This window comes from Strix uralensis, chromosome Z, assembly GCF_047716275.1.
Source record: "Strix uralensis isolate ZFMK-TIS-50842 chromosome Z, bStrUra1, whole genome shotgun sequence".
Lineage (NCBI taxonomy): Eukaryota > Metazoa > Chordata > Aves > Strigiformes > Strigidae > Strix > Strix uralensis.
Window position 1 is genome coordinate 8,901,131 of NC_134012.1, and position 15,266 is coordinate 8,916,396.

General features: G+C 41.3%; 1 protein-coding gene across 1 annotated transcript in view; it reads left to right on the forward strand.

Moving 5' to 3' along the window:
• The window catches only part of LOC141937932 (ral guanine nucleotide dissociation stimulator-like 1), a 46,612-nt gene that overhangs the window by 20,638 nt on the left and 10,708 nt on the right, over positions 1–15,266 (forward strand). The window contains exons 5-8 of the mRNA XM_074856275.1: positions 4,217–4,294; positions 8,005–8,189; positions 11,430–11,554; positions 12,265–12,480. Coding sequence (XP_074712376.1) covers positions 4,217–4,294; positions 8,005–8,189; positions 11,430–11,554; positions 12,265–12,480 — 604 coding nt within the window. The remainder of the gene's footprint in view (positions 1–4,216; positions 4,295–8,004; positions 8,190–11,429; positions 11,555–12,264; positions 12,481–15,266) is intronic.

Below are 15,266 nucleotides of genomic sequence, written 5' to 3' on the forward strand. Positions count from 1 at the left end.
ATGAGATTTAAAAGAAAAAATCTTGTTGGCATTTTGATGTGAAAACACTTGATGGAAGTTCTTGGAGAGAGGAAGAAGAGACCAGCTCCTTCTGCCCCTGGGTGTGAGATACAGCATGGTGCCTCCTTGGAGATCCTTCGGTATCCCCAGTGTCGCTGGGTGCACGCTGGAATTAACCGCTCACAAGCGTGATGGAAGCCAAAGATGTTTATCTGTCCCTATGCGAGCAGAAGCAGGCCGATTTCCTCTCTTACATATTTTATTTTGCCCTGGTAATCACATTCCTTGCAATGGCACTTAAAAGTGGGGCCGTGCTGTGCTCGGAACAGTTGCACATAAAGTAGCAACCGGTCCCTATCTCGAGGAGTACAGAGAAGGGAATTGATACTGTTGGATGGGAGAGCTAGAGCTGGATAATGACTGTAAATAGCAAGTTAGTTTTACATTTTCGGTTCATGCCTTTTGCTGGAGAATGGCTTGATAGGGGGTAAATGGAGAGGAAAATGAAGGTAGAGAGGGGACATTGAAGGAATGGGTCCTTTGGCAGCAGAGCCACGTGTCCTGGGACAGCAGCTTTATATGGCATCTGGCTCACTGTTGTTGCTGTAGCATCTATTCTTTCCTCAGTTGTTTTCCTCTGTACCAGGTGGTTTGTCTACATAACCACAGAAGCAATTTCATTTCCATGATTCTGTGTGTGTATAATTCAGAACACCTTATGGTTCTTGCTGAGTATCTGTGCTTCCAAGTTGCCTGTTTCAATGCTTACAAGCCTTATTTAGGGCTTTGTTTGGGGCTTTTGCAGAGAACCACCTTTCCTTATTATTTCCGATTTATTCAGAGTATTTTCCTCCCTCTTCTTCCCTTCCGTTCTTAACAGAGATGCAGGGGTGCATTTTCTACTCTATTTTTCAGTATTTAAATATTCAGTACTACCCACTGCATTCTGGTCTCATTTGCTTAGTCAGTCCCTTTGAGTGGAGTTTATAACTTCCCAAACGCCAAGCAAGGCTGAAAAGTTCTGTGGGCTACAGGATCCTTTTGTTTCTCATGTCTCTTTTTGTATGCAAAGCATTCATACAAGGCTGGGTAGTGAATGGCTCTTTGTCCAGGAGCTGGTGAGAACAGAGCAGTGGAAGTCTGCAGCAATGCTGTTCTTTACATCAGATGTATCATTAACTCCTCCTAACCTGTATTTAATGACCTGTTGTTCATGCAGAGGTTTACATCCGGCAATATAACGAAGTGTTATATACTTACCCAATTTTGTACAGAAAATTTGCCTGCTCTTTATTACTGTTATGCATTTATGTTATAAGAATCAGCGTGTATCTCTCTAGTGGGATTTAAATGCAAATGCCTAATGTTCTTCAAATACATATTTTATATTTCATACAATACTAGGACAATGACACTGAGTCATCTCAACAAATTTTGCTCTAAGAATTAATGGCAAGTTTTGAAAAATGAATATAAAACTGTAATTGTTATTCAAAAACTAAAGCTTTCTTTGCAGATTTCTCCCAGCAGGGGAAAAAAATGTCTTTTGTCTATTGGCTAAGAAGTACTTGAGTCATCTTACCTAGCAGATGGCAGTGGAGAGTGAAATCACTAGCAACAGGACAGGGGCAGCCATCATAGCATGTAATGTACGTCCTGTCAGCAGCATGTCCCAATTCTGTCCTGGGCAATCTCCACTGAGGAGGCGTCAGCATAGTTCTCTAAATATCCCTCTTTTGCTCTTTTTGTATCTTCTAGGTAAAATGATATGTTACCCAGCGTTATAATATTTAGAAGTGCCGGACAATCTACAGGTCTGCAAGAGCAAATGTTGAAACCAATAGAATTAAATCTAGTAAAATTAGGCTGAACTTTACACTTCAGCTTAGCAAAGGGTTGGAAGCATTGTTCTTAAGGCTCTTCTCATGTATTCCATCCTTGCAGTAAAGCAGTGGGAAGTATCTCCAATAGTTAATTGCATTCACTTTGAATTGCAAACGCTAGTAATGAGCGTTTAGGGTATGACTGAGAGCTGAGAGAGGCCAGGTAGGATCAAGTGGTGAATTTGGGCATAGCTGAGAGTTGGAAAGAAGGTATCTACTCAGATTTACAGCTTCGGTAGTGCTGATCCCAATAAAAAAGAAGTACAGACAGGGTGTGAAATTCCTTAGGAGAATATAGGAGAAAGCACAGAGGCCATTGATGCACCAAAAAAATTTCAGAAGATTGACAGCCATTCTTGTACCAAGCAGTGGTGGTTCCTCTGTGAATGCTCCTGTTGTGATTCACTGTGACCACCAAGGGATCGAGGTGTTGTTCAGCATGTTTGGAAGTGGATTCTTACCCCACTGTCAGTTTAGCTAAGCATATTTTTCTTTAGATGTTTGGATTAACTCTGTGAAACGGCAACGGCAAAATGGGTTATCCTGTATGTACCTCTAAGGACCCTTTCTGTTAAGTCCTTAAAACCTACTCTCGTACTTCTGCTGTCTTATAGGACTAGAAGGACTGTTTCAGAATAACTGAGAATCTGGGCCCTTTAAAACATAAGTTTGCAAGTTCTTATGCATGAGCTATGCCTTTTTTTTTTTTTTTTTCTGAACAGATAAAATGCTGAGATTTCTTAAGTCTTCACCACTGATGTGGGAACTTGGGTTGAACGAGAGACAATGTATTGGTCAGACTAAGCTATTGGGGTCAAGCAGTCATATTTGTCACAGATATGTGGTAACAACTGAAGCAAATAATTTTTTGTTATGTCTACCTGCAGTTTAGTTGGAGATGCAAGATCTGGTTTTAAATGAGCTGTTTCAGAGTGGTCTTAGCGCAGTATTCTCAAGGCTAAGTAAGCCCAAGCTGACCTCATCATGACTGTGGCTATGCTGCTCCTATCAGAGGGATTACTTGTTTGCCTTCATTAGTTTGGGTTTACTTTGCAGTGCAGTGGAATGTATGCAAACCATTGATCTCGCTCTGCCTCAGCTTCCCCACCCACAGTGGAATTGTCCGGCATTAAGCCCTTGTCATAAGATTGCTGAAATTTAAGTTCTTTTTTTTAAAGTATTGTGGAGTTCTGAGATTGTGAGCCATCGTAGGGTAGAATATCAGTATGAGGGTGATAGATGGCGGTGCAAAAACCTTTTATTTATAATCTAGCAGATCTGGTGTGAGCAAGCTTGAATTCAGTTACACTAGTTGACTTTCTGTACAGATCTGGGATTCTTGCATATGAAGCCTTGGACTGATACTTCAGCGGAGCATAAAACTACCACCTCTTATCTTTGTCCTTTGAAGCATCTTGGATGAATTTGTTGCAGTTCTGACATGAACCTCCTGGACACAAACTGACAGCCTGCTCCATGTTCTCTGTCTGATGTTACCAGGATGTTGTAGCACAAACACTTAAAGATGCACTTATTCTCCTAACTATTCAGATTAAATTCAGGTGCCTGACACAATTAGTTGAGCACAGAATGTGTAAAATCAGCTTGCCTTATTCTGGACTGTGAGTAATTGTCCGCCTTCATTAAAGCTGGCTGTAAGGAACCATGAAATTCTTTATGGAGCTGTATATCTGAGGCAGTGGGCACTCCCATTGAAAGTGAAGTGCATAATCCTGCCTTCAAGGCACATGCGCTGCCTGTGTAGGTAAGAGATTTTGCTTTGCACTTTTGGAGTTGTGCCCATGGTTTCCTCTTTCCCAGTGGTAATTTCCACAGTGCCGTGGGCCATTGCCACTCGTGACAACTGTGTCAGTAGTTTTGGCACAAGTGGGCACTTGCCACCTAGAAAACTTTGTGTGAAATCACTCTTGGAGTTAGAAGAAGTGACAAATACTAGAGAAACAGAAGCTGTGTTGGAGAAAGTGGTTGTGTTACAGCCTCATTGCACACTGGAATATTGCTCTGGGAAAGGATGGAGTGCAAACAGGCAGAAAGGGTCTTGGAGCTGTGAGCAAAGAACTGTTGATTCCTCCTGTGTGCAGGCTGCTTCATATAAATTAACAAATTAGGTTGGAAGATACCGTCTGTCTCTTTAGGATTTTTTTCCTCCTAAGTGAAATAATCTTCAAGCCCCTTAATTTCACCCAAGTGTTAGATTCTGTATTTGTAGTTTGAGCTTTTTAGTTGTTTGTGAGAACTGTATATGACTTATGCTATTTAGGATTTGCTTTTATTCAGCAGGGGTTCCTCTAAACACCCATCTCATTTTTCAGGCACGGAAACCTGGAGACCCCAAGCTGTGAAGAAGATGGAAGCCAGAATTGCTCCGAATCCAAAACAGTACTCAGGACGTAAGTGTGGTTTTGCACTGTTATTTTGCACAGCAAGCCCCAATCAGGATTCGGTACTGGGGGAGGATGTGGGCAGCATAGATGTTGTTTCCTTTGAAATTTCACAGGTCTGCTTGCTTAAACAGGCTTGTGTAAAGGCCAACTCTCAACTGTCTGGTAACATATCCAATCATATAACCCAGAGATCTTTCTGTCAGGGAAATTGTCTCAGAATTAAACATGAGATGAACACACCTAGGCCAACAGTTTGCTGATTAAACACAGGAGGAGTGTTTGTTTCCCCTGCTTTATCTATAGTGGTAAATGATTATTGCTTATGACTGATTTCATTCTGCATAGCAACAGTGTCTGCAGACCAAAGCTGAGGTTGTTTCAGGCAATGTGTGTATGCATGTATCTTTGCCATTAGTGCCCCTATGATTTACAGTGTTGCTTTTAAGAGTGAGATTTAAATTCTGAAGTCATCCCATTTGCAAGAAAATAGCAAAGCTGTTTTGAAGTGCAGTTAAAGGGGGAAAAAGTGGTTAGGTTATCCTCCTAGCATCATGTGAAAGTGCATTTTATCTTTAGACATCGGGTGTAAAATGTGCCTTAGGTCATCAGGATTTGTTCTTTGACATCCACATTCCTTGCGCCTTGGGCTGTGGAGCTGAGCTGGCGCTGTTAGCTTCGCGGTGGTGGTCGTGGAGCACTGGCTGTTGTGTGACACCTGTCCTGACTGAGAAAAATAGTCCTGAAGCTCCAGATAAAAAGTTTGGCCACCACTGACCTAAACTATGAAGGCTGTGCTTGTTGCATGTATGGTGGAAGCTTGTCTGAGCAGAGTTGTGAAAATTCGGTCCAAAATGGGTTTCAGATGTGAAGAGAGTCTTCCAAGCTACACAATCTGTGTTTCATGTTTGCAATGAAACCTGAAATCCAGAACATGTTTGCATGTTAATTTTTGGTTGTAAATACTTTTTGTACAACTGTAATTCCAGACTTTCTCCTGAGAGCAAGCCTAACCAAACAGTATTACTGACGGATTTCCAAATACTCTAATTAGAAATTCTAAGTTGCCACAATATCAGGGAAAGAAACAGAAGAAGCAAGAGACTAGAGTGGATAGGACTTCTAAAGTGATATCTATATGGGATTGAAAGTTAATTGAGTTTTGAGGAAAAACCAATACAGCTAAGATGAGACAAGGAGAGTGGAAGAAACTATCTTTACTCTTTCTTAACTATTGGTTTATTTTGAATGCCACTGAGCAGCTGAGTTAACCAGATATTACTGTGGTTTCCCTACTTGCAGAACAAACGTGCCAGTATTTGTTTGCAACTCTGATATGGAATTTTGTGGGTTGGCTTTTGGGTTCCTCGTTGTCTACGTGTGAAATCTATGTTCATATTTGAACTCCTCTCATGATCTCATAAATTGAGGAAGGAGAGGTCCTCCTGGTATGCTTGTCCATGTGCAGCTCTTAACACGATAGACATGAGCCACTCTATCTGTCTTTTTGAGGATTTGAACTGCCTGATTGTCAGGAGCACAGAGCACAGATGTTCTTTGAGCTGACACATCAGTGTGTCTGACTGGATACTCGTGGTTAGAGGTTTTTACTGAGAGCGTGGCCCTTCTCTTCATGGAATATCATTGGGAGTATGGGATACTGTTCTTGCACGAGGGTCTTGTGAAATGGGGTTGTTGGAACAGGTATCGGGGAAGGTTTCTGTAGGTGTGAAAAATACGGTCATTGGAGGGCTGAGCTCTCACAGCTAACTACACATCACGGCCCTAAGCATTTGTAGAAGTGAATAGGACCTGCTGCAAACCAGGGCTGTTGTCACTTGGTCATCTCAGCTGTTCTTCTGGTGGCAGTGGAGCTCATGAGATCTGCTTCTCTATAAACCTGTTTCTTCTCTCCTAAACATCTTCCCCCGCTTTCCACGACAGCAATACCTGTAAGTCACCTCTCGTGCCTGCAGCAGCATTTACGGCTACTGGCTGGAAGAGCTTTGAAATACAGGGATGGTTTCAGTGTCACAGGGGAAATCGTCAGGACTTCCTTTTCTCAGGAAGTTTAGAGGTTTATTGTGCCTTTTATTCTGGAACAAGGGGCTTTTTCCCTTCCACTTTATGTCCTACTCTGTCACAGTAGGTGATTAAGAGACTGTGGCCGTGGCCAGTGTGTCATGTTATGTGACTGCACACAAAAGTCCTTTTCCCTAATCTCTCTGTCAGCTCAGGTGAACAAAATTCTCTTTAAAAAGTTTTTTGACATGCTCTTTTCCCAGCCTGTAATATGTGCTGTGGCCAGTGCTCATAGTGCACCAAAATATACATGCTGATTTACCGGCACATTGCTATGACGAACCAAAGATCTCACAGAAAATGCAGCAGGGAAAAAAAAAAAAAAAGTTGATTGTTACTTTTTTTATCCAGGCTTGAAGTTTCTTAAAACTTGAAGAAATTTGGTTATTTTTGCAGACTTTGTCCAGTTTTTTTCACACTCAGTTGAAATTTGTCAACAACATTGTGAGTTATTTCTGGAAAACCATGTTACGCATTTCATCCTGAGATTAGCAAGGCCAATCTGTCTTCTGGGTTCAGCTATCTTGGTGCTTCAAGCTTGATACTGGGCACTGGCAGCACAGTGCTGCCCATGCTGCACGTGTCACGATTAGGGTTTTATCTTCACAGATGAGGCAATCTCACTGTGTGTGTTCACAGGGGTTAGGTTCAGGCTTAGACTGCTTTTTCACAGAACCCAAGGTTTCATTCAGTTTTTCTACTAAGACAGCAGATCATGAGTAGTACGGTGTGGAGGACGACGCAGCTTCAGTTTGGTCCCTAGACCTGGCAGCAGCAGTTGATGGGAGGAAGGGCAGCAAAGGAAGCGTTTGATTTAGCGCTTCCACGGGGAAGCTGCTGCCCTGAATGTGTCCAGAGGAGGGCAACCAAGGTGGTGGCAGGGCTGGAGGCATGTCCTGTGAGGAGTGGCTGAAGACTTTGGGCTTGTCTGGTTTGGAGAAAAGGAGGCTGAGGGGCGACCTCATGGCTCTCTGCAGCTTCCTGAGGAGGGGACGTGGAGAGGGAGGTGCTGAGCTCTTCTCCCTGTGATCCAGGGACAGGATGCGTGGGAATGGTTCAAGGCTGTGCCAGGGGAGGTTCAGGCTGGGCATTAGGAAGCATTTCTTTACTGAGAGGGTGGTCAGACCCTGGAACAGGCTTCCCAGAGAGGTGGTCGATGCCCCAAGGCTGTCAGTGTTTGAGAGGAATTTGGACAATGCCCTTAACAACATGCTGTAACTTTTGGTCAGCCCTGAAGTGGTCAGGCAGTCGGACTAGATGATCGTTGTAGGTCCCTTCCAACTGAAATAATCTGTTCTATTCTATCATTATTTGATGTCCTGAATTTAATAGAAGAGTCTCAGTATAGCATAAGTGGACTTGATTCTTTATTAGTTTTCATTTGGGGACTATAATGGGATCCACTTGGAGGAGGGCAAATCAGGAGCAACTTCACTGAAGTCCCTGGCAAAATCTGAGTGACATCTTAATAAGATTCCATGCATAAAAATTAAATTCCTTGCTCAAAAAAGTCTTCATACTGCCTTCACGTGGGGTATGAATGTCTGTGTTTTTATTGTTGTATTAGATACCGATACATGCGATTGCATCAATACATGCTGTTTACAACCCATGTGTTCTTGTGTATTTGCTCTTAGTGCAGTAACATCAATCTTGCAAGCCTGGCTTGATCAGTGCCCAGAGGATTTCAGAGAGCCACCTGACTACCTGTGCTTGATCAAGTTGCTGGATTACCTGAAAAGGAATATACCTGACTCTGACCTGGAGAAGAGGGCGCAGAACCTCTTGGAGGAGTTCCGGAGCCAAGAAGTTGAAAATGACAGTAAGTTACCTTTCCCTTCTGCCTTCCTGTTCTCCCGGACTGTATGGTGACGCAGGGATTTGTGTGGAGTACACTTCATTAACTTGTATGCTAATTGATTATATCGTGAGGCTCACTAGTGACTTTTTTCTTGTTTCTTTTTTTAAAAAAAATATCTCTGTGAGGCTGCAGGTTCTGTGCGGGATGAAATAGTCCTATAGTGTAGGTGCCTATGCCTGTTTATTGTGGGGTGGATTGGGAAATCCAGCACTTCTCTAATAATTAGCCAAAACTTTGAGATTGCTGCAACAATTAAGTCGTTAATTATCAGCGCACTTCCCATGTCATGGAATTAAAACACACAGCTGGTCTGTAGCTGGTCTTTTCATTTCACCCCCCCCACACATACACCAAGAAAAGCCCAAACCAACAAAAAGAAAAATACAGAGCTGCGACAAAATACAGCTTGAGTCACAAACCTTGTTATCGTGAAGCTTTTCTTCCTAGTTACCATCATGACAAAGGAAGTGTCTGTGGCTGTTTTTTCCTATTTGAGTGGTCGGCTGCTGGTATGCAAGGACAGAGGAAAAACTTACGTTATTGGGGGTCACAGACTGCTGAAACAATAGTGAACTATAGTAACACAAATACGCTGCATGCAGCGTCAAGCTTGACACGTACCCTTATCCTGGTCAGAAAGCTTCCTGTGGCATAAGCTGAAAAATCATAGGAGCTCACGTAGTGTGTGAATGAGAACTAGACCAACTTCCAGCTTTGGCAGAGGGGCAAGAGGGAATAATTCATGTAATAAAGGATAAAGGAAATGACAGCGAAAAAACCCATTTCATCCCATAAAAATCATGTCTGACGGATGTTCCAGAAATACCATGTCAATGCATAATGCTGTGAAATGCCAAATTAACTCGGTCATTAACACATACATGAAAAGAAGTACTGCAGAGAGCCCAGGCATTTTCCTTATTGAACATAGGTAAGTGAACAGGATTGCTGATATGTGCCTATTTGTGTCGTTTCCTGGGTTTGATTCCCCCAGGTCAAACAAGGAAAGCTCATGAGAGCTATATTTGAGTTCATCTGTTGTTCAAAGTGAACAGAAGTTCGCAGCAGCCCTGCTTCTGCATTTGTTTCCTCACGTAACAGTTGAAAAGGTTCTTTTCTGAGTTATAGATGGGTCAGTTTGAATGATAACAGTTTCCAAATTGTGGCAGAAGAGAGGCTGTTAATTATAGAATAAAATAAAGAGGAGGAGAATGCAAGTAACCTGTGGGGTTAGAAGAGTTTTAGAATTGTCACTTACTGTATCAGAGCTCCATCTTTGCTCATTTCAGAGATTTCTTTCAAAACTCTTAATGTGTTGTCTGCCATCAAGACTTGCTGATAATTATTGTTCCAAAGCACTCATATTGTGCTATGAATTTACAAATTTGGGTCCTAATCCTACAGTTTGATTTGTGTAATCAGACCTCCATTCAGTGCTGCTGATAAAAGCTGTTTCTGGCCTCAATTCTTGCTGCTTGAGCAACACAAATCAAGGTGAGTCAGAGATTGCAAATCCAAAAGGGGCACGTGGTTGCTCTCAGTGAAGTCAAGAGGGCAGCTGGGCTTTGAGGGGGACCTAAATGGATCAGCAATTTGAAGATGATGAGATACTTGAGTACAAGAGAATTCCAGCTTCTCGGAGAGTAGGGAAAAGACTGGTTACACATTTATGAAGGTGAGGGAGAAAAGAGGAAAAAGAGGCATGAAAAAAGAAAAGGAAAATCTTGTGTAGCACTCCATGACCTGATTTTAAAGGCACTGTGAGATTTTGAGTAAGGTTGCAACTTGGTGATGAGGATTTTCAGCTGAATTTCAAGGCTGAAGGGAAAATGAGGAGTTACATAGCCAAAAAGAGAGAGAAAAAAGCGTAACTCTTGTAACAGTTTGGTAGAAATCCATTTAATTATGCGCATTGTTACAAAACAGGCACAGAAAAATAATGCTGGAACAGAGGTCTCCATTTATTCCATTTAGCTCTGTCAATACATTGTGCAATTGGCATGTACAGATGGAAATCTGGATACAGCCTCTGGTTATAATTTGTTGCATCAAAACTGTAGCAATTTACATTATGATTAGGTTTTGCTAATTAACAAAGAAAGGAAACCCAAAGTATTTCAAAAAACAATGATAAAATATCACAGTCTGCTTTTGTCGCTTTAATGTCTGTTCTGCTTTAACTGGCTATGAAGTATTGCATAACATACTCTGAAATGCACTGGTGGTTTTTGTTAATGAAATCTCACTAGTAGTAAACTCAGTTCTTTCATTGTTAGTCTTCAACAAGTCCAGGTTTTTTTTCTGCCTTCTTACGGAGTTACTGTCGCCTTACAGTAAAAGGGATTAGGAAGAGGATTTATTTTCAGAGATTTTCTGTTTGACTTTCTCCTCTACCATGGGAAACAAGGGCATATTTCTTTGTGGTTTAATGTGGCTCTGTTCTCAACCTGTGGGAGCCAAAAGGTGACATGGGAAATTCTGTGAAATCCTTTCCCTTCTGCACGGGATCTGGTCCCTTGATGAGGACAACTCTCCTCTCTCACCTCTTCATTGCTGCCCAGTGCAAATTTAGAAGAAGCATTCAGCTGAATGCTGTAGGTGCTCACTGTTCTCCCTTTTCTGGGAAAAAATCCCAGAGAGGGAAGGTGAGGGATGCTGGAATAAACTCTCTTCAATAGAGTTCATGTAACCACAAATGGTGCCAAGAAATCTGATATCTCCTTTTAGTTCCACACATGGGAGATGAAATCTGGCTATAAGAGCACTCCTAATGCAGTATTTTGGGGATATAACTGCAGTCTTGTCCCTTTTCAGTTTGATTTATTTTTGTTTTTTTCAGATTATAAAATGCATAAATACTAAGAAGTAGATTAACAAAATTCTGCAATGTTAATAAGGAATTTTTGTTGGGGCATTCTTTCAGAAGAATGGTTAGTGAATGGGTTAAGCCACTTCTCTGCTAAGAGACCCTGAACAGCTCAGTTCTCTCTATTTCTTTTTCTTCCACCCTTTCTTTGCCAATTTAATCTTCTGGTCATCCTCTTTCTCACTAAAATATGCAGCACAGTGGGGCCATTAGGTCAGACAGGACTCTTCGGGCGTTGTGCTATAATATCTACAGTGGTGGTTTAAAATAAACATCTGCTTTGATTCACTGTTTGCTGTATAAATTTACTAAGTGGTGTTTTCCATCCTGGACAGATGGGTTCTATATCACTTCCCTCTGTAACCTGTGTGATGAAGAGGAAATGGAGATCAGCAGTCTAGAAGAATTCTCTTTTTTCCGAGCAGACCGTGTGGCAGAACAGTTGACATACATTGATGCAGTATGTAGAGTACATATACTACTTGAAATGCTAGGGTAAATGGTGCTGGGCTTCTAAAAATTTTTTTTAAAGATATGTCAATGTAAGTATAGTGTTCCAGAAAGGGTCTGTGTTGGGACACAGAACACAGCTCTGCCTGGTTATCTAAACTTGCTTCATTCATTGGGCTTTTTCCTTCAGTCATTCCAAAGAATTTTTTTTTTTTTTTTTTTAATTAAAAGAAGTGTGAATGTATACTGTGTAGCCTTTTTTGCAGAGTTCAATATTTGACACCTGAGAAATAACACATTTTTAGGATATTGCTACCTGGCCTAAAGATGTATAGGTACTATTAAATGCAGTGCTCTGATTTGGTTTGTCTGTATCAATCTCCTTCAAAATATCATTATATAAAAAATTTTCCCCTTGGTTATGCAACTGATATAATGGTGTCTCTTATTTTCCCAGGACTGTTTAGCTGACAGTTCTTTTAGGGCATCAAGCCTTTTATAAAGTGTATATTTCTGCCAAATATATATTAAAGTATATACACTTTATATATAAAAAATATAAAGTGTATATACTGCCAAAGTGTATATTTCAAACAGAAAACAAATATTTACCTTTTAATACCATGTTAGATTTAGATCCATGTAAACATGCATTTCTTCTTGTGAATAGTAGTGATTTAGGTGAACCCTGCTGACCTAGACACCTCTGTTTCCCTCTAGAAACTCTTCAAGAAAGTTGTGCCCTACCACTGCTTGGGATGCATCTGGTCTCAAAGGGATAAGAAAGAAAATAAGCACCTGGCGCTGACCATCAGGGCTACCATCTCTCAGTTCAATGCAGTTACCAATTGTGTTGTCAGCACTATCCTGAAGGACAAGAAACTCAAAACACGACAAAGAGCCAAGATCGTCGAGAAGTGGATTCATATTGCACATGTAAAGCATTTATTCTAGACTGTTTAATGTTTCTCATGTGGGTGCCTTGGAGTGAGGGAGTTGGAAGGGGAGGAAGGGGTTGTATGCATTGGTCCCAGGCCAGTGAACGTCTTAGCTCTAATTCTATTTTTGACTGACTTTCTTTGTAACAGCAGATGAAGTATTGCCCTTCCTCTCCTTAGGTGCTTCCCCACCATGGAAATGGGGTTGCTGCTTGTCTCTTCACAGGTTTGGGAGTGCTAATTAATGGGTGAGGCAGATACTGCGTCTTGCAGCTGGGGAGTGCCATATACTTGATAATGCAACATTTATGGTAAGATAGGGATCAATTCAACCAGTTCACTTCCCTAGAACTAAATACTGCTCATATCAGGGAAAGAAGAGAAGTGATGGTTGATATCATCCAAAGGTTAGACTTGTTTGCAAAAGAAAGTTTAACAAGAAAGGAGTAGGACTGTCAGTGGTGCAAGCAGCAGGCACAGTCAGAATAAGCTTTGCGCTTGCCTGCCTCTGGCCATTCACGTTCAGTCAATGAGCATCATGCTCCCTCTCCTGCGTCGATGAACGCCATGGGACTTGAAATCAGGTGTGGTGGAAGACAGCACAACTGTTTGTGTTTTATACATTTATGTATGTGTGTGGACATATGAAAGTAAAGTAAAGACGAGGTTTTAAGTAAGTGCAGACAAAGCTAACTTACTTCTAGGAAGCAGTAGCCTCTTTAACATGGAAAAAATGAAATTATTGTTTGTACTCTTTTGTTTTGAAAAATTCTTGAGGCTGAAAGGTCGTTTGCCTACTGAGTTATTCATGGTTCACATCATGTATGCAAACCAGCTGAGTTGGGAGGGGGTGAGAGGTGCAAGCAGTGACCAGAAAAAATAAGTAGAGTTACAATATGGTACCAGACTCCTCATCATCTTACCTTTCTGCTTTATCATTGTCGCACGTGTTTCTCTAACACATTTTTACTCTTGGCTTCAATTCCTTTGTCTTGTAGCAGATTGTGTGCTTCTTAATCTTTGTGCGAAAGTGTTTTTCATGACTTCTTTACATAACTCTAGTTTGCTAATTTCTTAGATTTTATCTTTAATATTTTACTGTAACCTTTTTAACTCCCCTCAGAGCACTGGGCAGCTGGCAGCAAACTAGATCTCTCCTTTGAAGAGAACATTTAAAGCACTTTCATATGGCTGTGTGTTGACTTTTAAGAATCACATGGATTCTTTCCGAGCTATACAAAGTAAGCAGTCATAAAAAGCTCAAGCCAAGCAGAGGCTTTCCAGCCTTGACAACGCACTTCTATGCTTCCAGCGGCAGCATTGCTAGTCCTGGCACCTAAGCTTTGGCAGCTGCATGGTTCAGGAAACTGGTATGGGGAAGAAGTCTTTCACCTCTCTTTTGGCACTTACATTGACTCGTTTTTGTTATCATCTGATGGCTGCTTTATAGCCCCTGTGAACGGATTAGGAAGTTGGATTCCTATTTTCTGTGTGCAGACCTTTAAGTTGCAGAGGGTACGAGCTGAAGGGGCCTTTATGGGACAGCCTGGGCTGCAGCCTGGGCGAGCAAGTACGAAGCAGCTTCCTGCTCGTCCCAGGGAGCAGGGAGGCCCAGGAAGACAGGACAGGGACTGCTCTCATCATACTTGTTGTGTGGATGGAGAACTTTGTTCTCCACCTCTGTTGATTCAGTGCTTCTCCCTTTACTTAGTTCATACACATAATTAAATACTCCAGTCTTAGCTAAGCACATGAAAAATGCATGTGCACGCTCTACAAAATAATTGCACATGTAGAACAGCTAGTTGCATATATACTTAGCTGCCCACTTCTGAAGAAAGTTGCGTGCTTTGTGCATGCAAATGAATGTTTTGAGTAGTTAGATGCCTCGATTAGAAAATAATCCACTCATTGAAGTGCAGTTATTCACTGACTGCTCACTCTGTAACTAAGCAGCATGGAGTTCCACGTTTGTTATTTGTTCGTGACTTTTGGATCCAGTTTCTTGGTTTACAAGATAAACTGAATACTTTTCCTAACTGCCAGCCCTCTCTGCTCCGCCTAGATCTGGGGTTCCTGAGCAGGAGCAGCCAATTTTACTCACACAATATTTTCTTTAAAAATTGAAAGTAAAATTGAAATCGTTAATATCCTGTTATGCTTAATCTTTTAAAATCAAAGTTGCTTCTGCACAGGATTCTTTCTGGCTTTCCTCTTGTGAAGGACACAGCATGAAACAATGTTATTCAGAGCAGTCTTAAAAATTCTTCTTATATATAAATGAAAGCTTGCTAAAGTTTAGTCTGCAATCAGTTAAATCATTGAGAACACAAAATCCAGTATTGAATTCCTAATGTGCTTTAAATTATGCAACGTGCAATTAAGTCAAGATGGTTCCAAATTGGATCTTCCAGTACAAACTCCTGTTGTATTTGAAAAAACTAAATGCTGAGAATTTGTGCCTCTCAATCCATGTTCTCCCCAGTCTGAATTTCAAGTTGAACTTAAAGAAAGAAGGGTCTTGTTCTTAAATGTGTCAGTCTCTGAAGAAGAGCTGTTATGTGGCTCCTTTGGCTCCAAAGTGTGCAAGAATAGCTTTCAGGTCTTGCATGTCCTACCACGTGATCTTGAACTTGGTCTTTATCTAGCCTAACTGTTAACCTGCTTCAAGTGCTGTGTGTTTAGTCAGTCTTCTTAAGCCACACTTTGTTAAATGTAGCCTCCTAAGTTGCCCAAAGATTTTTTTTTTTTTTTTTTTTAGGTAAAGAAATGGGAGTAAATGTA